Source organism: Puma concolor, chromosome A2 (assembly GCF_028749965.1).
Source record: "Puma concolor isolate L17-30 chromosome A2, mPumCon1.1.hap2, whole genome shotgun sequence".
NCBI lineage: Eukaryota > Metazoa > Chordata > Mammalia > Carnivora > Felidae > Puma > Puma concolor.
Genome location: NC_141668.1, coordinates 98,266,001 through 98,289,856, shown reverse-complemented (window position 1 = coordinate 98,289,856; position 23,856 = coordinate 98,266,001). Strand labels below are relative to the sequence as shown.

At 44.4% G+C, this 23,856-nt stretch overlaps 1 protein-coding gene across 6 annotated transcripts in view; it reads left to right on the top strand.

The window, feature by feature from the left end:
* Positions 1-23,856, top strand: part of GLI3 (GLI family zinc finger 3) — a 282,606-nt gene that overhangs the window by 145,562 nt on the left and 113,188 nt on the right. For all 6 annotated transcript variants that reach the window (XM_086697022.1, XM_086697023.1, XM_086697026.1 and 3 more), the window contains one exon: positions 10,397-10,502. In XM_086697022.1, coding sequence (XP_086553148.1) covers positions 10,397-10,502 — 106 coding nt within the window. The remainder of the gene's footprint in view (positions 1-10,396; positions 10,503-23,856) is intronic.

Sequence of the window (23,856 nt, the reverse complement as noted above, 5' to 3'; positions counted from 1 at the left end):
TTTGACCTCCAACCTTTTGTGTCAAAGAGCTTTTTCCATATGGGTGTTAGCCCTCTCAAGTATCCTGAATTCACTGAGGCATCAACATTTTCTTGGCGGGAAAAGGACATTCGGCATCTTGGAAAAGGCCCAACGTGGGGAGGGTATTGATTTCTGAGCATCCGCCATTGTCCGCTCAGCCTGCAGCGGGGTGGGTTTAGATGGGGGCTTTGCGTGCCCACATGAAGTGACTGGCTATGTGGCAGGCAGCCCTGCAGGGCCACGATGACGTTGCCCAGGGCATGCAGGCATCCCTCAGGAGGTGGCCCTGTGCATGTTCTGAATGTGGGCAGCACCTGGAATCCTGCACAGGGAGGATTGCAAAGAGATGGCAGGTGCGTCTCTGGGTTCCCCTGCTTTTGTGGGAAGGCCTGTGCAGTGATGGAGCAATCTGCAGCCCCCACGTGGGAGACTGGCCTGGTCCACCGCTGCCATTGCGTGGCCTCAGTTTCCTTCCTTGTCTTCCCTGCCTCCTTTACCTTTCTTATAATAAATATTTATGGGGTTCCGACACCCCACCTGGCCCCGTGCCCCAGATAGCCTGGGACGGAAAGCGGACAATCCTGATCTGACAGTGTGCCTGCCAGTACAGGGACTCATTTCCTTGTCTCCTGGCATGATAGTGGGACAGAGTAAGCGCTTGTCTTTTTTGGGAGCGGTTATCCCCCACAGCCATGCCTACAGCTCAGTCTTGAGTGGTCCCGTACTTGTGTGAGGGAGACTGCTTGCGTAGGAGCGCAAGGGCCGTCTGAGAGCTTAGAGTCTGGTGGGAGAGGCAATGACTGAGCACGAGCAGGTGCAGACAGAACTGCACAGGTGGTTCCACCCCACCTGCATGCCGGAGAAGGGAAGAAGGAGCAAATATTCCGTATGAGGGTCCCTAGGGAAGCTTCACTAAGCAGGTGGCATTTGCATGAGTCTTGAAGACAGAGTAGGAATTGAGCAAGAGGGCATTTGTTCTCGAATGAGGGGACAGCATCAGAAACAATGGACGGCTGCGCACAGGAGCACTAGCATGGGGGAGTCTCTGGATGCAGCCAGGTTACTGGGGGCCTTGACTGCCCCTGGGAGGTCGTATTGGATCGGGAAGGTTCTCCTGGGCCACTGCAGACTTTGGGGGCAGGGAGGGACATGGCCACTGTAGGTTTTAAGGATATAAGTCTGGAGACGTTAGGTTAGATAAGAAATGATAAAAAGCCTGAACTTGGGGTGCCTGGGTGGCGCAGTCGGTTAAGCGGCCGACTTCAGCCAGGTCACGATCTCGCGGTCCGGGAGTTCGAGCCCCGCGTCGGGCTCTGGGCTGATGGCTCAGAGCCTGGAGCCTGTTTCCGATTCTGTGTCTCCCTCTCTCTCTGCCCCTCCCCCGTTCATGCTCTGTCTCTCTCTGTCCCAAAAATAAAATAAATAAACGTTGGAAAAAAAAAAAATTTAAAAAAAAAAAATAAATAAATAAAAAGCCTGAACTCTTGACAGTGTCAGTAGAGTCTCAGGGCACTGGCTTTGGAGCGAAAAAGACACTGGCTATGTCATGCTCTCCTGCGTTTGCCTGGACAAGACCCGTAACCATCTTCCTTGTCCGGAAGAATGGGCATATTCTTCATACCTGCTCTCCAGGGTCTTAGGAAGGCAGAAACGAGGTCGTGAGTCTGACTTAGTACAGCACCTGACACATTCAGGTATTCAGTGAATTGTACTTACACTTGCGATTGTTTTCATTATTAGTAATCACCGTTCATGGGGGAAAACTTTGGAAGACCTTTGGGGATTGGTTGATGGGAACTAGAAATGGGGTGGATAGTGGACTTTAAAGTGGGGGGGAGGGGAGAATCAATAATCTACTCTTCAACAATTTCTTGTCTGATACTGAGCTGAATATGTGCTGCATTTATTTCTTATTGGCCGCAAAGACGCCATCCAGCCCACCCTTGAGGTCACTCCTGGTTTTCCATTGCCATCAAAATATTTCTCAAGTGGACTCGGATGGGTGGCTCTCTTGGATTAGTGGCATCGTCCTGTGCTGTGGGACACGGAAGACACAGGTAAACTCCATGATGCTCCGAACGTCGGCCCCTCTTCTCCTCCCAGGAGGGACTGGGTTTGTGTGCCAGAGATCTCCTCGAGTTTCCTACTCTAGAAGCAGGATTGACACTCCAGTTGGGGCTTCATAGTGCCTGGAATTCTGCCACCTCTAGTGTGCTCTGCCAGGGAAATTGAAAGAGCACCAACGGGGTGCCTGGGTGGTTCAGTTGGTTAAGCATCTGACTCTTGATTTCAGCTCAGGTCATGATAATCACGGGTTCGTGAGTTCGAGCTCCGTATCTTTCTCTACACTGACAGCGTGGAGCCTGCTTGGGATTCTCTCTCTCCCTCTCTCTCTCTCTCTCTCTCTCTGACTCTCCCCCCCTCCTGAGAATAAATAAATGAATCTTAAAAAAAAAAAAAAAAGAGCATGAACTTGGATCACAAGGCCTTAGTTTTATGCAGCGTTGGGTAGGTCTTCTAGTTTTCTGGGCAGATAACGGAAGTTTTCCTTCTTAATTCTCGGGATTATCATGATAATAAGGAATAAAGCGAAACAAGACTGAGGGGAATAATAATAAAGCTTTGGAAATGATTCTTAGGGTTGCCAAGAGCATCCTATGAGGAAATGTGTATGAGTTTTATAAAATATAAAGCAATGTATTCCTTTGCTATCACATTTCACTACCTGCTTCTGCTAATTTTGCAACAGTCAAAAAGTGGAGTTTTTGAGTAGATTGATTTTGGATAGGATACAACTTCTAGACCTTACCTTTGTTGATTAATTGTTGGCTTACTAACTAAACCAGGCAACTTTTTGAGTCCATTGGGTCTCCAAGGCCTCTGTAGTTAGACCTGAGATACCAAACATTTTTCCTGCAAACATTTCATCCTCTGCTTTCATTTTATCGGCGTTAAATCCCACTGTATATTTTTAGAGCTATGAATTTGGCTTTTGAATTGTGCTGCACAAATAAATGGTCATTGATAGAAGACTTTGTTATTAGTAATCAATTCCCACCTTTTAATTTCCAGGCTTACTGATTGTCACTGGAAATACACTGTTAGCGTATTTCAAAGTAAATGGATTTGTCACTTTTAATGTCCCTTTTAATGATTCCTTGTATGTTGTCACATGATTTCCCTCAGAGAATTCCGTTTAGGCATGATGGCTGTGAACCATCTCTCATTTCTCTGTGCTGCTTTTTCTTCTGTTTATTTTTTCTCTCCTATCCTGGCAGGAAAGCGAGAAACAACAACAATGTCATGGATGCACATATGTGGGATCATAGATAGGCAAGACACATTCCAGATGGTGGGTGGAAGGATTCCATTGGTTGGCCAGTAGGTAGATGTGGTCTGTTTCCGCCATTGGGAATCTAGTGGATAAGATTTGTGGCTGAGAGATGTGCAAAGGCTTGCTGATGAAGGAAGTCAGAAGGAACCAAAAAGGAGAGAAATCAGCCATTTTATTTGTTCATTACCCAGGACACGTTTGAGGTGGTAAAGGCAGAGGGCTATTTGTCATTTTCTCGTGGAAATACATGATTACGTTTGTTTGGAAGCATGGTGTGGATGGATTATGGTATGACCGGAGTGTAGTGCTGGGTAGCATCGAGGTCTAAAATATTAAGTAATATGCCTATGTGCTTGCATGGAAGAAATGATAGAAAGATTGCTATTTGAGTAGTGGGGAATGCCCGTAGAAATTGATACAAGAGGGTTCAGGAATGTTGGATAGTTGCCAAAAATAAAATTGATTGGGTTTTAGAAATAGTATAGTGTTTGTTGTTTATTAGCTTTCTATGAAACTTTGTGTATATGTTACTTAGTTTATAAGGAAACAAGTTTGCAAGTGTAAATGATTATTGCTGCTACTTGCTAGATTTATAGTCAATTTCATCCATCATCGTGCTTATCTTAGAATTTATTTAGCATAGGTTTTGCTAAAATCACTGGATAAGTATCCCTTTTCAGAATAATTATTAGCATGGAAACTCCTACTATAAAGATGTTTTTAAGTGACACAAAGTGACATATAAGTACTTCACATATATAGTGTTGTCACTCCAAAACTACATGGATAGGAGAGAAAAATTGGCGGGCGGTTTTTCCGAAAAGTAAGAATCTCTGAAAATTACTTTATTGTGGTATTCTAGGACAGGGTCCGTCAAACAATTTTTTGTAAAAGGCCACATAGGTAACATGTGTTCTCTGTCATAACTAGTGAACTCTGCCATTGTAGTGTGAAAGCAGAAATAAGCAATTTGTAAGCAAAAGAGCATACGTGTATTCTAATAAAAACTCTATTTGCAAAAGCTGGCCCACACACAGTAGTTAGCAGATCCCTCCCATAGCATATTCTTTCCAAGTTAAGGCTCTTGCCATGGTATAAAGTGACAAAATAATCTTTTTAAAATTTTTTTAAGTGCAAGACATCTCTTTGGATTTCTAGATTGTATTAGAACCAACTTCTTAGAACTTGCACCACGCTCCAGAAGGCCTTATAAACAAGATGATATACACTAATGACACTGGAGATGTTTCTGGTTCCATTTCACATTCATATAAGACCAGAAAGAAGATTCCTCTTGCTCCATGGGGTGAGTCCACTGGGCGAGGTTTCAGCAGGTTCACAGCTGATCCCTGTGGGATGCCACTCTTAAGATTCCACTCATTGCGGACTAGGAGGGCCATAGACTGCCTTGTTGTTCTACACATTCCTGGTCAGGCATCCCTGGGGTGTCCTCAGGGGCTAGATCGTCTCCTTTCTGGTGCCATGTTGTTCATAAGCATGTTCCTGCCCATGGGCAGGAATACAGGGATTTTTGTGTGAAGGAGCCTGGGTGTTAAAGTCCGTTCACTGGGTGATGCCTCCTTCAGGCCACTGAGCCCAGGCAAAGGTCTTGCAGGCATCTATGTGATGGTTGGAAATACCCAAAGCAGAAGAGGGGGAGACAAGGCCCTGGTAACTCTTCACCATCTCACTGGAGGAGGAAGGGTCTCTCTCTCTCTCTCTCTTTCTCTTTCTCTCTCTGTCCTCCTTGAGACCTCTCATTTGGTAGTCACTGGGTGATTATTGTGGTTCTGGTATAGTGGATGTTGGCCACGTGGGATTTTAATGATATTTTTGCTGATGATAGGCAATTGAGTGAATCTGGGGGGACTGGACATTCCTACGGGCAGGGTTTACCCTAATGACAGGAAAAATAATCTCTAGTTCCGTTCTCGAATAACTTCTGAAGTCAATGTGCAAACGCTTTCAGTATTTAAATAAGCCAGGAGAACTTGGGCACTTTGCTCTTGTGGGCCCTGTGCTATTTCCTGGGTACTTTCGGCCACTCAAGTGCCATCTGGTGAATCATCCTCCTTTAGGGCACGAAGTGAGCCTACTTTGATGTCTCTTTTTTAATCTGCGATTTTTATATGGAAATTTCAAGCCTTAAAAGGCAGTTTTCCAGAATGGCATCTAAGAGATCTTCCAGCCTGAGGATACTAAAACTATTTTCTGGGGAGAAAGATGCAACTGAAGATAAATCTCCAAGTGTCTTTCTCTGGCTACAGGTTTTATGATCAACCCAGGCTGTTGTGCAGAGACCTAAAAATCAATGCCTCTCATTCCTAATGAGATCCTTAATGCGCAGTATGATGACAGGCAGCACGAAACCGAATACCGACGACGATACCCAGCACAAATATTTTTACTATGCATTTCCATTTAAACACGTGTCAAGCCAATTACATATTTATGGGGTTTAAAGACTATTGCACTGGAGCCTCGGATAACACACACTCTTCAAGTCTCGGTTTAGTAGAAGAGGAATTTTAGTCTAATAGTCAAGCCTCTTGCAAGCATGCAATAAATCATCTTTGCAACCATAAGCATGTACAGTTGACTGCTTACCGCGGCTCCGCAGACTCACCCCCACCTGGTAGAATTTTAATTCCCTCAGTAAAATTGATTCCACCAGTTCTGCACATTACTCTCCCTGTCTTCCATTTAGCCCGTTAGTTTGCTGACAGTAGAGTACACAGCACTTAGCAGCGGGTTTGTGGAACCATCAGTCAGGAAATTGTATGATAAATAGGAGGCAGCCAGGTTTAGTGGCACTTCCTTCTGCTCCAGCAGTTTTCCCCTGACTTTGGAAAAGTCATCATGTGGTGTTTTGTCAAGGGCCAGAACAGGAGATGGCCGCGGTGCGGTGACTTATTGCACATACACTTGAGTTATGATGTGCACAGCTGCGCTGCTCATGTGTAAATAATAACCCGTGAGGGGGATAATTATGGTGGCTGCTGGCGACACGGGCCTGTGCTTGTCGCGTGGGTTTTCTTGGACAGCTTCTTGGGCCCGTGATGGAATACGCTGCCGATCGTCCGCGCAGAGGCGACGAGCCAAGAGGCAAGGAGAGCACCCAGCGTTGGAGGATTCGGGAACTTTTTTATTTTTGAGAAATGTGTTAGGGTCGATGTCACGTGATGCCACGGGTGTTACAGCACAGGATCGAACTCTTTTTTTTCCCTTCGTCGGTACCGTGCAGCTGTGCTCAAGCATGTCTCGAGCTGGAAGAGGGATGTTCCATCGCAGTTTCCCAGAAAGTAGCTTCCGAGGTGTGGTCTCCACAGATAAGCGACCCACAAAGTGTAATTGTTTGCACAGATGTTCGTTAGTCCAGGAGAAGTTATTTTAGACTAAATCAAAAGGGAAACAAATAGAAACTGTAAAATACTTAAACTGAGGCCAGATGTCTTTGCTCAAGTCCGATGAGATCCATTAATTTTTGTTCTTTATTTACCCTAATTCCAGAATGCACAGTTCGCAGATTTCCTTAGGACATAAACAATCCCATACTTCCAGTCAGAATTAAATTTTTAAGCTCACCAAACACCAAACTCAACAGTGAGAAACGACTGTAAAATGCCCCAATAATTGTGTCTTCTGTTTTCCTCTCAAGAGAGTTTTGCGGTGCTGGGCCGTTTGCTCTTTGGTTCTGAAAGAAGGAGGGAGGGAGAGAATAAGAGTGAATTAAAATCTTGTTAGACACACTAACTTCTTGAAAGTGAAAAGGTGGCAGTGCCTTTCAGATGTCCACAATAGCCCTTCCAGGTTTTCCTGGGGAGGAGATTTTTATGCTGCTTGGGTACACCCTTGATTTTATAGGATTAACAGGTTGGTCTTCGCCTGTGTGCACATAATCACTGCACTTCATTATCAATACTCAAACGATAAGGAGTGTTACTTCCTGGATGTCTGAGGCAGATACCGAATGTGGAATAAATCCACACATTTCGAGCCCCGCGTATGTGAAAAATGTGGATTTGCGCCCTGTCGTAATTCATCGCTGAACCCACATAGAGAAAATCAGATACGGTCGACACCCACTTATCTGCTGGAGAGAATTGAATCACGCAGTCCACGGCCAAGAGCCAACAAGGAGAGAAGTGAAAAGATCCTCCAGCTCTGACGTGTTTGTCACAACGTCCCTCACCACGGCCATGGGAAATGTGGAGGAGAAAGTCTTAGGAGGAGGGTCAGACTCTGTGAATGCTTGACTTAAACACAGTGCTAGGGGGTTTGTTTCTCTGATTGCTAAGAGCTGATGAAGGTGTGCCGAGTTCGAAATCTGCTGGAGGCCAGCACGTTTGCAGGAGCAGCGACCCCTAAGAGGAGAAGAGAAAGAAGAGCCGCCCCCATGTCTGGTGGCCAACCGCCTTATCTGACTTGAATCTGACTCATTTAGGCCTGTTTCAGAATTTAAAACCAGGAAATATTTCACTGAATGTGCGTCAGACCTTCAAGCTAGTGAGAAAGATTGCTGCAGTCGATTGTATGTTGTTTGCAGAAGGATGGATTAATTTTCATGGAAAATGGTTATGTGAGGTCGGACATTTTGGCTCTGCAGGATGACTGACTTACGTGGCACACTGAATGTGACAACAGTGTGGGGTAAACTTTCCCACTTAGCATTCCAGCTACCAAGATTTGCATTACAAAAGAGCAACTCCCACATCCTTTAGATTTAAGTCCTAAGTGGTGCACTTAAAATATAATTGATTTTTCAGGGTGCCTGGGTGGCTCAGCGGATTGAGTGTCCGACTCTTAATTTCGGCTCAGGTCATGAGGTGGTGGGTTCAAGTCCTGAGTTGGGCTCCATGCCAAGCATGGAGCCTGCTTATCATTTTCTTTCTCTCCCTCTGCTCCTCCCCCCCGCCCCCAGCTCGCTCGTGCTCTCTTTCTCAATTTAAAAAATGTATATATTATTGATTTTTCATGTGGAATTTATACAGTGGCTTACACTTTGTGGTATCGCAGTGGCAGTGCCCTGACCATACCAGGATGATGCTTCCTCTCCCTATTTGCCACTCCTCCCTCCTTCATCTATCTTACAACGAGCACAGGATGCAGTCAGTAATTGACCTTTTCGTTACAATATTCCTCTTCCAATCCCACAAGTTTTCTAAGAAAGGCTCCAAATCTGGTGGAGCCATAGCTTTGCGCACCTCCTTGGTTCGGTCAACACTGCGTCAATGGTTTTTCACTCTTACTGTATTTTTTCCTCATAACCATACTTGTAGATTCTCAAAGGAAGGCAGCCAGGGCAAAGTTCAACACAAGGGAAGTAAAATTTCATAATTTTTTTTGAAACTTTATTATAGGGTGCCTGGGTGGCTCAGTCCGTTAAGCATCTTGGCTCAGGTCATGATCTCACGGGTTTGTAGGTTCGGGCTCTGTGCTAACACCTCAGAGCCTGGAGCCTGCTTTGGATTTTGTGTCTCCCTTTCTCTCCACCCCTCCCCTGCTCACACTGTGTCTCTCTCAAAAAAAAATAAACATAAAACTTAAAAGAGTTTATTATTGTTTACATTCTAAGAGATGGCTTGTTGAAGAAAATCTAGAAAAAAGAGAAATGCATAGGGAGGAAAATGAAAAAACACCTAAAGTCACCCCATGCACACCTAATACTCGGATATGGGGGCTTATGGAAATCCACGGTGTGGGTGCCGGTCTGTGTTTGGCACAGCCCCCCATTCCCCACTTAGAGGTTCTGTGTCACTTCTTCCAGCCACCACTCAGAACCTGTTCGCAGCGCCTCCCTTGGGATCCTCTGCGCCACCTGCTACCTCAGGTTTAGGCAAAACCTTCAGACATTTAGAAAATGCTTGAAGCCCTCCTGAGGCACCTCTGGTGTGCACATCAATTCCCGGGGAAGATTTGGGGCAGTAGCAGCAGGATGGTTCTGTGCAGGCTGCCAGGACAGACACGTGTGGGAGATAATATTTGAAGAGAGGCTTTGGCGTATTTGCCGTAACGCAAGGCTCATCACGGTGGAGACGCATCTTCGCTCCGTCACTTTGCTTCTTGAAACTCAGGGAAAACTCGAGTATCAGCCGTGCTTCTAAGAATAAAATGCGGCAAAATTCTCTTCAGCTTTTGCAGTGAATCACTATTTAGGAAAAAAAAAAAAGCCCTTGATGAGATTTGTAGGAGACCATGTGCTTACGTTACTGTAGTGAAGTAGAGGAGCGGCCAGAAGTAAGTGCACACACAGGAACCCAGGAAACTCTAAACACCAGCCTAAGCAGGAGGGAGGCTGGTCAGGGTCCAAGGTGAATGTCAGGGCTGTGGGGGAAGCATTCCTCTGTTTGCTCCCAGCCTCTCTTTGTCAGTCCGGGAGGGGTCAGCTCACCTCTTCCGGCCAGGCCCTGTAGCATTTCTCTGGCTAGCCTATAGATTGGCTGCCCTTGCCCTTGTGTGGGACTGTGGAGGTCTGGCCCAGGACGGGAAGGAGGAGATTGTGCATTTAAACTTTAAAATAGTGTGTGTATCATACACTTATATGTAAGTGTAGACATAACGTGTAAGTAGACCCATGCATTCAAGCAGGGACTTTAGAAAATACTGCTTCCTTTAAAAAGTATCAGGGATATGGGAGAAGGGAAGCTAGTATGTGTATTACATCGTTGTCTAAATTTCACTTGACGGTACAATTTAAAAGAAAGTAAGAGTCTTGTCGTCCGTTCCTTTTGGTTTTGTGGCTCCCTCCAGCCCTTGTGCTCCTCCGGGCTTTCTCCCAGGGTGGGACACACAGTAGTCCCTGTTCTTACTTTCCTGTCTGGGTTTACTGCGTTCCTAGCCTCCACCTTCTCAGGTGCCGTGTGCTCGGTCATACTTCCGTAGTACCCGTGGCCTCATAATGCACTTTAAAGAGTTCTTCCACAAATTCTTCAAGTGGACTCCACCCAAGTTGTCAAGACAGTATAACGGTGTTGTGTCGTGGGCTGGGATTCTGTTTCAGGGTGTTCCTCTCACCCATGTTGGATTTTCGTTCTTTTTCAGACCCTTCTCATCTCTTTCCTGCATTCCACCCTCCTGTGCCGATTGATGCGAGACATCATGAGGGGCGTTACCATTATGACCCGTCTCCGATTCCTCCACTGCATGTGTAAGTAATAAAACTTTACCCTTTAATGAAGCAGCACGGGATACTAGCTTTTTCTGTCTCACGACTTTTTGTCAACAGCGCGGCTGCTGGGCTTTGAAGGTGTAATAGAAGTATAAGATTTACTTTTGAAATACGGCAAGCCTATCTGTTCCTGGACGCACTGAAGCAAATCCCCGTTGCTTCCTGAAGAATGCCTATCACACTAGGTGGCTGGCAAGTATTCACTATATATTTTGCTGACGTGTGTTCTGTGGGCTGTAAATACTAAATTAAAAAAGTAGGGGCCTAATGGGAAGTTACTACTCAGAATATGGATCTGGGAGAGATTGGGTTTGAAGTTTTTCCTGCTAAAACTCAGATTACCCGGAAGTCCTGTCCCAGGGCTCGCCAATGCATTGTAATGAAAATGCTGTGGTAAATTTTCATAACCCCCCACGGTGTGTCCACCAACAGTGACTTGACGGATGGGAATGTCTCCCCCACAAAATGGCGCTTGCGATCGCTCACGCGATTTACACAAAGATAAGAGGAAAGCATGACTTTGATAACATACATTAGAAAAGAAAGCAGAACATTTTGTGGAAATAAACATTACCTTACTCAGGTTGGGGGTAAAAAGAGCATTCGGCTTGCAAACTGCAATGCCATTTTTTTGGTAGTCATGTCCAGAAACATTGTCAGATACTGCGATTACTGGAGCTGCGGTCTGGGAGGGGCTCTCCCTTACTAATGGCCTTGATGTATATACATCTAGTTAGATCTGGTAATCACCCTTCATTCTGAGACAGTAAAGTTAGAAAAGCACAAATAATACTTTGAAGAATAATGCTGGTTATTTAGATGGTAGATTGCATCTCCGTGGCTATTAGTTAAGCTGTGTAATTACGTATATGCCAAAGAAAAATGAAGTTGTTTTAAAACAAGTCCTCCTCTGTGAACAGAATTAATTGATATTAACAGCCGTAACTACATGCCCAAGTACACATATAATATTTTACCAACAGTTTTTTGGATCCATCCCCCATTATTGAATTGTAATTTCAGAGCAGATTTGCCTGGAGGTAAGTAATAAATCTGTGGTGCAGACTTCCATAAGCATTAACGGAGAAGTGGGTATTTATAGAGAGAGAATACGGAGACTCGTGACTTATTCTTTGACTTTTCACTGGAACACGAGTGAGTATTTACAGGGTTCTGAAGCCTGCTAAAAATATACTGAAATAAAACCATGAGGCCAATTAAAAGCTCCTATAGAAAGGGAAGGAAATTCCAAATTCAGGCTGAAACCCGCCGTGCCATTCACCCCGTTGTAGGGAGGTTTTGTGGGGCAGATGGGACCACAAAGGTCTCCGACGAGGCCCTGCCCTGTGGTGCGGAGCCAGCGAGGGCCAGATCAGCCTTGGTGATGCAGGTGGCAGATTCCTCCCAGACTCCAGTCTCTGTAATGTGGTGACTTAAATCAGATTTTTGTGGGATTTCAGAATTGTTCACTCTTTCAAAAACCCTGTTACGGAGCAATCCCCCCCCCCCCAACCCCCACCAAAATGAGTTTATATGACAGAATGAACTAATTCCTATGGGTTCATTATAGTTCGCCTTGTTATTAAATTCAAATATGAGTTTACCAATAAAAATCCCAAGCCTTGGTTCTTTGGCAGAATGCAGTAGCAAGCCCTCATGTCGCCCACACCTTGTGTTCTAGACCCTGATTGCTGTACCTTCAGTTTTAGCTCACCTGTGATAAAAACACCACAAGATGAGGCAGGTCAAGTTTGGAAAGTCCTGGGGTTGGGGGTTGCATCTCAGGTATGACTGCTGAGCTGGGATTTTTATAGATTTCAGGACTTCCTGGTGTTCCAGCCAGCCTTAGGATGCTTTCACAGCAATGGACTAAATTGTTTGCTAGCTGCCTAAACAGATAGTTATCAAAATTCATAATATAGGGCCAGTAGATAATCCTGAGGCCCACAGAGGAGCCCCAGAGAGCTCTGAGAGGAGTGCCATTGCTGTGTGCAGAGCATAGTGAGAAGGTGGGTCTGTGCCTTCCTGGGACTGCTAGTCCTTAGCAGGGATCTGGGTGGGGACAATGAGCTTACGCAGTTGACTCCAGAAGGCTAGGGGACATCTCAGATCCCGTGTGCCTTTGTAACAGAATCTTCCTTATGCATTATGCATTGCCCTCAGTGGCCTTCCCTCGCTGGTGGGGTGGCAGACTCCTTCTTAAAACTCCTCATCCTCAAGTTCTAATTCAGGTATCACCCCTACTGGCTATCCCCCGAGGCTGTTCCTCATTTTGCCCGGTACCTTGCAAAAAAGGTGCTCAGTAACACTCAGGTGGCCCATCCGGGAGTCGTGATGAGCTCCAATCCCCCACTCTTTCTTTATTCACACTCACCTGTGCTGGGAACTCTGGTAACCTACTCTCAAGTGGATTGGTTTCATCCCCTGGAAATGAGGTTTTCTGCCTTACCCCACTCTCCCAGATTGCAGGAAGAGTTCAATGAAGTCATGTTCATGTGAACGCTTTTAAGAGCATAGAGCTCTAAACAAATGTTGGGGGTTAGCATTCCAGGAAGTGGGGGCCTCAGAAACACTCGCCTCGTTCAGTCATGAACCCCTTCTTGCCTTTGCACCTTCTGAGGTGCTATAAGTAGACGCTTGTGATCATTTTAGGAGCGGAGAGTAATCTAGGCAAGTATGGCTCAGTTGCTAGAATCTTAAAACACCTCTGGGGGTGCCTGGGTGGCTCAGTCAGTTGGGGATCCAACTTCAGCTCGGGTCACCATCTCATGGTTCGTGAGTTCGAGCCCCACATCAGGCTCTCTGCTGCCAGCATGGAGCTGCTTCGGTCCTCTGTCTCCCTCTCTCTGCCCCTCTCCCACTTGTGCACGTGCTCTATCTCTCTCAAAAAGAAATAAACATTAAAAAAATTTAAAAAGAAAAAAAAAAGCACATCTATGCTTAGGGGTAAAGCAGTATCCTGGAAAAGTAAAATGCTTTCATCTAGAACGTGAGTTCCAACATGGCTTTCTATATAATTTTCTCATAGAAAATGAGGCCAAGTGAGCTTACAAAGTTTTTAGAATAAACATGTTTAATTATAAGAAGACAGAATTTGAGGATATTCTCATTATTTTGTACACATAATTGTCCTTCTGGTGCCAGCTTTAAAAATTAAATTATAAGTCTCTTGAAAACAGGATTTGTGTTGATGATGGAAATACTGACAGATCTCTGTTTAGAAGGATGGCAGGCGCTGTGATAATTATGCTATCATATCCTATCATTAAAGATTCTATTGAAAGAGGTTTATAAATTGCTTCTCTTTTTAGATAAACCACCCTATATTAAGGCATCAACGATATGGTGCAGAATTAAATTAAAATCTCATAAAATGAAATATGTTCTGTATTAGCTGTTTGACACTTAATTTGCCTCTGAATGAGTAGAGGAAATCACAAATTAACCTGCCTTTGTTTTTCCAACCATGGCTTATTAGGTGTTAGAACAACTACAATTACAGCCTAATAATAACCACCAAGCCTTATAAATATGTACTGAAATGCGTCCCTTAGAACCCAGCTTGTTAAATGCAATGCCTTTAGCTTACCCTACTTAACTCTCAGGGCATTGTCCACAGTGTACGGTTAGGCAGTGTAGACCAGAGTCTAGAAACTCACATTGTTTTGAGTGTCCTGGAAATAATCGTAGAATTTGCTAGTATTTCCTTTCTTAACTCAGAATCATGATTTTAAATTTTTTTTTTTTTTTCAACGTTTATTTATTTTTGGGACAGAGAGAGACAGAGCATGAACGGGGGAGGGGCAGAGAGAGAGGGAGACACAGAATCGGAAACAGGCTCCAGGCTCCGAGCCATCAGCCCAGAGCCCGACGCGGGGCTCGAACTCACGGACCGCGAGATCGTGACCTGGCTGAAGTCGGACGCTTAACCGACTGCGCCACCCAGGCGCCCCAGAATCATGATTTTAAATTCATGGACTTACAAGTGGGACATGGAATGTAGACATCATCTTTCTTTGAGTTGTCGCAGAAAGGTTGTCATATAAAATATATGATTCCTGCTTTGTGTTTACTTAATTGAAGTAGTTTGGAAATTAAGAAACATTGGAGGTGGGGGATTTCCCCTTTTCTTCTGAAAGTTACTCTCCACTGACTTCACCAGGACTTGTGCCCAGTAGATAAATCTAGAAAAGTGTAATGTTCTGGAAAAATACCAGTGAATGCATCTTATTATATTACTGAGATTTTTTGGAGCATTAATGACAGAACCTGAATGTATATCCAGAGTCAAGCAGATTTTTCCTTCCTGGTCTTCTGTGTATTCCATGCCTTGCGTAGTTATCAGGGTGCAGCCTTGCATAACTCCAGGAGGCCTTATTGTAATCTGTGGGGGTGGGTGATGCTCTCTTGGCCAAACATTATTGTATTTTCAGATTTCACTTGGAAATTTAGACAATCGCAATATTAATGCTCCTCTCCCCCAGAATACAGTTGGATGTTTAAGTGACTTACCTTGCTTCAATGAAGAAAGTACTCTTTCTCTTGCATTTTGAGTGCATTTTTTTTTGTTTTGTTTTTTTTGTTGTTTTTTTTTTTTTTTTAGAGCTAGAATTCATTTAAGCACGCACCCTTTTAAAAACTAGAGGCGCCTGAATGGTTCAGTGGGTTGAGCATCCGAGTCTTGATTTTGGTTCAGGTCATGATCCGAGGGTCGGGCTCCAGGCTGAGCATGGAGCCTACTTAAGATTTTCTCTCCCTCTCCCTCTCCCTCCCTTCATCCGCCCCTCCCCCCTACTTGCAGGTGCAGGTGCTCTCTCTCTTTCTCTAAAAAAATAAAGATAAAAATATACTAAACATAGTGTATTAATAGAAACGCAAATTACAAAGTTTTAAATTCCACGTTTATTCTGGATTTTTACTTGGGAGAAATGTCTGTCTTTTACATAAAATTTTTTTTGACCCAGAGTTGTCTCATTTATGGACCAATATGAATTGAATTTCAGACAGTCCATTTGTTTCATACTGAACTCTGCAATTCATTTTCCTAAGCGGGGTCCTTAGTGACTAACCCATTACAATAATCGAAGCCCCACAGAGCTTGCCAGTTGAGCCTAGAGCTGCCCTTGTCTGGAGCTGTGGGTGTGTGCCACACTGTGCCCAAGCCTGCAGCCACATAGGCTGCCCATATCACCATCCACGTCACTCATTCATTTCAGCAAGCCAGTTTCATCTTCCCTCTTCTTTGGAGAAATGAGCGCTCATGTTCCATTTTATTCGGCGGCTCTTTAGTCTCTCGCTTGAGTCAATGTGGCTCTTCCCGGGGCTGCCCGACTCACTGGAATTATTCCACCTAAGCAAGAAGAGGTGTCCCTCCTACTGAAAGTGGTCCGCAGCCTGGCGCCTGGGGAGAGGACTCCGTGCACAGCCGATCATTAATATTAGCTGTGACATCGAGTGCTCTGGAAATAAGTAAGGCTTTGCCCCATGATTGTGACTGCCTTTTAGGGAGGAGAGCAGGAAGATGAGTAGCAAGTTTGGAGCATGAATAAATACATTTCTTTCCAGGGAGAGAAAGGTCAAAGAAAAGATGCATCATTATGGTAAAAGCTTAGACAAAGGAAGAGTAAGGAGGTGGCCGGTGCTGCTACTCAGTTCCCTTCCCTCTTTTCTTCCTGCCCTCCCTGAAATCAGCACCTGGCTTGTCTTCCTAGGTCCTGTCCCTATCACGAGCACATGTAAGTTGTTCAAAGCAGCCTTCAGTCTGGCCACTTACTTAAAATTTTGTGATGGGCCCATACACATGATAGTGGTTTCTTTGTTTCTGTTCCCTCCAGTAAAGTACAGAGATTGAGCAGAACCTTGTATTTGTATTTGGGGGCATAACCAGTTTGGACTGTTTGAATAGTACAATTTAAAATTAACAAAGTAGGGGTGCCTGGGTGGCCCAGTCAGTTGAGTGTCTGACTCTTGGTTTCGGCTCAGGTCATGATCTCACAGTTCATGGGATGGAGCCTTGTGTTGGGCTTCAGCTGACAGCCTTGGAGCCTGCTTGGGATTTTTTCCTCTTGCTCTCTCTCTGCCCCTCCCCCACTCAAGTACAGCCTCTCTCAAAATAAATAAACTTAAAAAAAAAAAAAGAATTAAAATGAACAAAGTAGGGGTGCCTGGATGGCTCAGTGAGTTAAGCGTCTGACTCTTGATTTGACTCAGGTCATGATCTCATGGTCAGTCGTGAGATTGAGCCCCCTGTCAGGCTCTGCACTGAGCGCAGACCTGCTTGAGATTCCCTCCCCCACCTCTCCCTCTTTCCCCCTCTGACCCTCCCCTGCTTGTGGACACTCTCTCTCTCTAAAAAAATAATAAGTAAGATAAACAAAGGAAAGTCCTTTTTTTCCATTCAGTGCTCTACCGTAAACATTATTAGGACTGGTAAAGTACAATGACAGATTCCATCAAATAGCTATAGCAAATATTGTGTAACACCCACTCGCCCTGCCAAAAAAAAAAAAAAAAAAAAAAAGAAGAAATGAACTTGATTATAATTACATCTCTTGAGTACAAAGATTATCTGTGTGTTTCTTTGCATTTGCTGGGCCAGATCCACGCCTTATGCACAAATATTCTTTTCAGGAATGATGATGGGCTATTTGTCTTAGGCCACTGGAGGATCACTGCCAACGTCTTTCTCCTGTTTTTGTTTGTTTACTATTGTTAGAGTGTATCACCTTTTTTTTTTTTTTCAACGTTTATTTATTTTTGGGACAGAGAGAGACAGAGCATGAACGGGGGAGGGGCAGAGAGAGAGGGAGACACAGAATCGGAAACAGGCTCCAGGCTCTGAGCCATCAGCCCAGAGCCTGACGCGGGGCTCGAACTCACAGACCGTGAGATCGTGACCTGGCTGAAGTCGGACGCTTAACTGACTGCGCCACCCAGGCGCCCCTTTTTAAATTTTTTTTTTTCAACGTTTATTTATTTTTGGGACAGAGAGAGACAGAGCATGAACGGGGGAGGGGCAGAGAGAGAGGGAGACACAGAATCGGAAACAGGCTCCAGGCTCTGAGCCATCAGCCCAGAGCCTGACGAGAGTGTATCACCTTTATGCCAACAAGGCTAGCACACTTAGAACTCAAAATCAAAAGCTTAATTAATATTAAGATTATATTAGGAGCGCCTATAGCGATGTGATGCTCCTTAGTGCAATGCATTCCCTGGTACTAAATCATTTACTGGTGGTAAAAGTCCATAGGCACCTAATGTGACTGGGTACCATTTAATATACATTTATTGCTGCTTCCCCGGCCCTTCATATGGAAATAAAGTTAATGAAATTAACAATCTTAAATGGAAAACCTAAAAAGGATAGCACACTTCCAAAAAGAAGGGGGGGGGGGAAGAAATGAATAGATAATACAACGTGAGAAAATATATAATGGCCATAGCTGTTACATGACATTTTTTTTGCCTAATTAACTATGGGCGAGGTGCAATTTTAGACACTTGACATAATTATCTCCTATAATTCTTAGAGCAATGCTATGATGGGGTGGATACTACCAACTTTATTGTAAAGATGCAGAGGCCTTGACCCAGAGAGATTACAAGGCTTGGGAGTAAGAAGTGCATCAGATGTTACGACCCCCTTTATACTTGACTATTTTCCTCTGCTTGTGAAAATCAACACTGCAGATTTTGCTGGTCTAGTCTATGCTTCCTCGATGAGCACAAATAGTTGTAACAGTACCCGATAGGAAGTTTTCAGTGTCACTGGCTGTCAGTGTCTTATGCGGATTTCTAAGGTAGGAAATACGGCAGCGTGAAGAGCCTTAAAAAGCCTTTTGACCCGATAAGCCTATCAATGGCTGGAAAAATCAGATACACATCAATGTTTGCGGCTGTAGAATTTGGGACACCAAACAACTGGCAAGTTTACATATCCAGCCATAGGGAGTGGGCTGGTAAATTGTGATTCGTCAATTGGTAGCCTATTGGGCAAAGCCTAACAGTTTTACACTTGAGAAGACTGTACTAAAACAGGGGTAAATAATGGTCAGCGATTATAACGGTGTACTGTATAGAACGTAAGCCATGTTGGACTAGGTCACCACATGTGTCTTCCTGGGACCGTCTTCCCTCAGGTAGCCATGGCTTGCTCCCTCATGTCGTACATTTGTCTGCAGTGATGCCTCCTTATCTGAGAGGTCTTCTTTGAAGACCATCGACTGAGCAGTTTGTCAAACTGCCCTGTAAGCCCAGTACAGGCCCATGGCCTGGTTTTGTGAATAAAGTTTTATGGGAACACAGCGACTGCCACTTGTTTACTGTTGTCTGTGGCGGCTTTAGCAATCAAGGGCCTAGTTGAGTACCTGAGACAGAGAGAATATGGCCTGCAAAGCCTAAAAGATACTTTGCCAACCCCAATCGAAAATACCACCCCCTGGGGCGCCTGGGTGGCGCAGTCGGTTAAGCGTCCGACTTCAGCCAGGTCACGATCTCGCGGTCCGTGAGTTCGAGCCCCGCGTCAGGCTCTGGGCTGATGGCTCAGAGCCTGGAGCCTGTTTCCGATTCTGTGTCTCCCTCTCTCTCTGCCCCTCCCCCGTTCATGCTCTGTCTCTCTCTGTCCCAAAAAAATAAATAAACGTTAAAAAAAAAAAAATTTAAAAAAAAAAAAAAAAAAGAAAATACCACCCCCTTTCCGGCACTACCCTTTGTCCCCTTTTTCTGCTTTATCTTTTTTTTTTTAAGTTTATTTATTTTGAGAGAGGGAGGGAGAGAGACAGAGAGAGACAGAGGGAAAATGAACAAGTGAGGGAGGGACGGGGTGGTGGTGGTGGGGGAGAGAGAATCCCAAGCAGACTCTAGCAGAACCCCGATGCCGGGCTCGATCCCATGAACTGTAAGATCATGACCTGAGACGAAATCAGGAGTCGGATGCTCAAGTAACTGAGCCACCCAGGTGCCCTGTATTTTTCTTTCTTTTTAATCTGTGAACACGTGCACAGTATTTTCTTCTTTTAGACTTTCATACTGCTAATCCCAACCCTTTTTCATTGCCTGTCATGTCACTTTTAAAAAAGCAAATAGCTCTTGGGGGAGCCTGGGTGGCTCAGTCGGTTAAGCGTCCGACTTCGGCTCAGGTCATGATCTCGCAGTTCGTGAGTTCAAGCCCCGCGTCAGGCTCTGTGCTGACAGCTCAGAGCCTGGAGCCTGTTTCAGATTCTGTGTCTCCCTCTCTCTCTCTCTGACCCTCCCCTGTTCATGCTCTGTCTCTCTCTGTCTCAAAAATAAATAAACGTTAAAAAAAAAAAATTAAAAAAAAAGCAAATAGCTCTTATTGTTTGGTTATCATTTCTCATGATTAACGGAAAAAATGGAAAGCCTGCCTAATTTTTAAGAACGACTTTAGACCACCTTAATGCAAAGTTCCCTGTGTAAGTATGAAAAGGTGGGTGAATTTCAATCCTGAAACTTTAGACATTTGAGTGAGCCCGGCGGCCTAAGTTTAGACCAACCAGTACACATTTCTTATTCTGCATCAAGAAATGAACACGAAACAAATAAACGTATACTCCAAGGGCATAGCACTTCTTTCTGTTTTGCAGTATTTCTAATGACTGAAATATTGAATTCGGTCATCGGTTGCAGAGAAAGCAGGCCCTAATTATAGCGCACATTCACAGAGTCTGAGCGGCAGCTTCTTGGATAAAATTCCTGTGTTCTTTGTGCTGCGCTCAGCGGTCAGGTCTGGGAGCAGATATTGACTGGAGGTATTCACGGTCACTGAACCGGAAGCCGCCGGCTCTATAGAGCCTGCTGTCAAACCTGTTGCAGGGGGCCTGGGGGCTACTGGACTGTAACAGACTTTTTTCTTTGAGTACAATGCTTCCACTCATGTTAAGCCTGGCTTCAAAGAAAACAGAAATTTACTGCCATGGTTGTATTTATTTTTCAAAATATGCGTTTGAGAAAATGGAACTTGAACGGGGTTTGTCCCAAAGGGAAGACACTTTCAGGTGAGTTCCCTGTGATGAATACCACCCGGACCAAAGCCGCCCTGCCCGCTGTGGCCCTCTCTCCTTCACTTAGGTAACAGAACCCGATTTTTCCACCTAAACAAAGACATGCCATTTCCTATAGCGGCACAGCAGGCTGAGTTCATTTCAGACCTTTCCCCAGGAGAACAAAGGCCTATGACACAGGACTGCCTGTCACTCATTTCTTTTTTGTTACTCTCGCATCCCTATCCCTGCCCCCAACCATATTCATATGTCAGAAAATAAAATGGTCGCAGATTTGTTTCTAGAAACCTGCCCTTGCTAACTTTCTGAATCTCAAGTAACACATGAGCAAGATCTTTGCATCTTTGGTGATGCCACGGACCTGGGCATACGGAAAGGAAGCATCGGGGAAAAGGTCAGTTTTGAAACACATTCTCTGAGTCCTAAAGTTAGGGGGGTGTTTTGGCAGAACATTCATTAGATAACTGTATTGAAAAGAACATTGAAAAAAAAAATCTTGACCATTTGTAGTTTTGGTGTAATCTTTGTTAAAGGCATATCAGAATAATAATGGGTATCATTACATTGCAGTTGGGTAAAAATCCACACCTTGGTCCCATGGTTTATTGGTCCCATGTTTGCTTCCTGAGCTAACCCAGCTCGCATGGTTTTTGAAACTCTGGTATGGAAATACATCAAGTGCAATGCTAGATCTCTACCCTTTGCTGCTGCCTCTCCCCTCCTTTCTGTCTCTGTCTCCCTCCACACACACACACACACACACACACGCACACGCACGAAGAAAAGAATGTGCAGGAATAGCTAAGAAGTGGCAGAAACTGCCTTTAGGGCATGAGAGTGCATTTCCAGTAAAGAAAAAAAAAAAATAAAGGTCTGTAATCTAACACCACAGATATTCTAAAATCCAGTCACTTAATATTCTGGTTTATGCAGCATTTCACATGTTTATAAGTTATAGATATTTAAAACTTAATTATACAGCCTCAGAGAGATCACAAATTCATTAAAAAGTTCTCCATTGGGACTGCTCTAAGGGAATTGGAAGTTTAGCCTCAATCTGAAAATCTAAACTAATACCAAAATGCATTATTGTATAGAATCACAGTTAAAGGGGGTTTTATAGATTCACCTCTGAGAGCCCTGTGGCACTGGGCAGTAGTTATACCTGTGAATAGTTCCTAAGGAGCCCCATCCTCCCCAGGCCCCGTCACCCCCTGGTAGTCAGAGCTCTGCCTGAAGGAGTTACCTTAAGTCCTTGCAGGTTAAGTGATCCCCAGGGCCTTACACGGCTAATGTGCATCTCCCACTGCCTGGGAATGAGTTAGGGTCTAGCCAGGGAACTACCAATACTCTTCTTCTCAGGACATTCAAGTAGTACCCAAATATCGCCAAGTTCATCAGAAATGAACAGCATCTCTATTACATGGGGCCAGGGTGGGCGGGGGGGGGGGGGGGGGGGGGGGGGTGGGGGGGGGGGTGGGGTGGGGAGGGAGCAGGAGAGAGAGGCACTAGCAGTTAAATGATCTGCCTCATTTGCAAAACAAATCACCAAACCATGTTGCTTGAATATGATTTACATTTTAAGACAGAGTCCAAAGAAAGCATTCCTGGCTTACTAAAATGCTTCTTGCCTCTATTCAAAGTACTCTCTGGCTCCCCCTTAGAACAAAATTCCCATATTCCTAGCCTACACGTTTGCCACATAAGTGGTGCACACCAGTAAAAGTTTTCAGAAACAAATTCAAAATTGTTAATCAGTTACAAAGACTATCAGAGCTCTGAGAGGGAGTCTGATTTTAAAAGGTTTCTTACATCATATTTGCCTGGGATATAACAGATTAATGTTAGAACTGCGGTTGACCTTTGAACAATGTGGGGATTAGGGGCACCAACCCCCCAATGCAGTTGAAAAGCTGGGTATAACTGTTGACTCCCTCAAAACCCTAATTGCTAACCGGCCTGCTGTCGACCAGAAGCCTTAACAGTAACGGCAACAGTTCTTTAATACATATTTTTTATGTTTTATGTGTTATATACTGTATTCTTACAATAAAGTAAGCTAGAGAAAAGAAAATGTTAAGAAAATCACAAAAGAGAAAACACATTGACTGTAATATGCTGTTTTATTGAAAAAAATCTGTAGGTAAGTGAATCTGCACATTTCAAACCTGTATTTTGTTCAAGGTCAGCTGTATATTGGAATATATTATTTATGTACCTAATATGTTTATTGGATTTTTAAAATTTAAAGTAAGTATTCTCTGTATCTTCATTATTTGACTACATATATTATGTATTCTATGCATCCACACAGAGCTCACTTCTATCCATTTTCTGTGTGGTAATTTCAGTTTGTCCTTGGGATTAGTACACATGATCTTCCTTCTTAATGGAAGTAGTCAAGAGGGGACAAGAAGGTCAGTCTAAAGTATTTTAATCTTGTTTTAATGACCAAAATCGGGTCACCTCAGTCTTTGGATTTCAGGACACAGCGATACATGTAGTTACGTGTATTCAGAGACGGATGATCTAAGTCAACGTTCCACTGGAAATCGGGAATTGTGGGTGTGGGGGCTGAAAAAAGGGGTCCAACTTCCTGTAAAAGACAGTGCTAAGCCCACGGAGGGCTTCTCTCCAAGTCGGATAGTTACCCTCCCTGTGAATGTCATATGCTATTTGCACGAATGTCATATGCTATTTGCATGAGAGGATTTTCTACATGGAGTCCTTGAGCATTTCGTGGGTCTGGCCCCATTCTCTAGAATGTGGCTTGCAGACTGTGTGGGTCTGACCTGCGCAGTTCGTGCACTTGCCAAGGGCTTCCTGTGATCTGAAGAACAGTCAGAAGATACATTACGCCCTACATAATCTGGGTTAACCTTCCCGCCTTGCCCCATCTTTTGACCCAGGCAGACATAGGACTTTGCAGTTATTTTGGTTATTGTTGTATGCTGTTTCTCTGTTTGTTGGGAGGAGGGAGGTATGTGAACACTGAATTGCAAGGAATGAAAAGTGGAGTCTACCCCTTCCCCCCCAAGTGTATCAGAAAGAAACATCCTTCTTGGTCTGTTTGCTTTGCAAGGGCGTTCTTTGATGAGGCCTTTGTCCCAGGGCCCCACTGAAGGCTCAGTGTACTCAAGCTTTAGAAAAGGCTATTGGCCCTTCTTTGTTTTCTTTGTTGAACTGTTTATTTTGCTTTCTTCCCACGAGGTTCCCTGGCCTTGCTCTGACAACGCTTTTCTGCATGAATTACATTCCTCCGGGCCACAAGTCTCCAGATTCTTCCAGCCCATTTGATTCCAGCCTGTGTGATT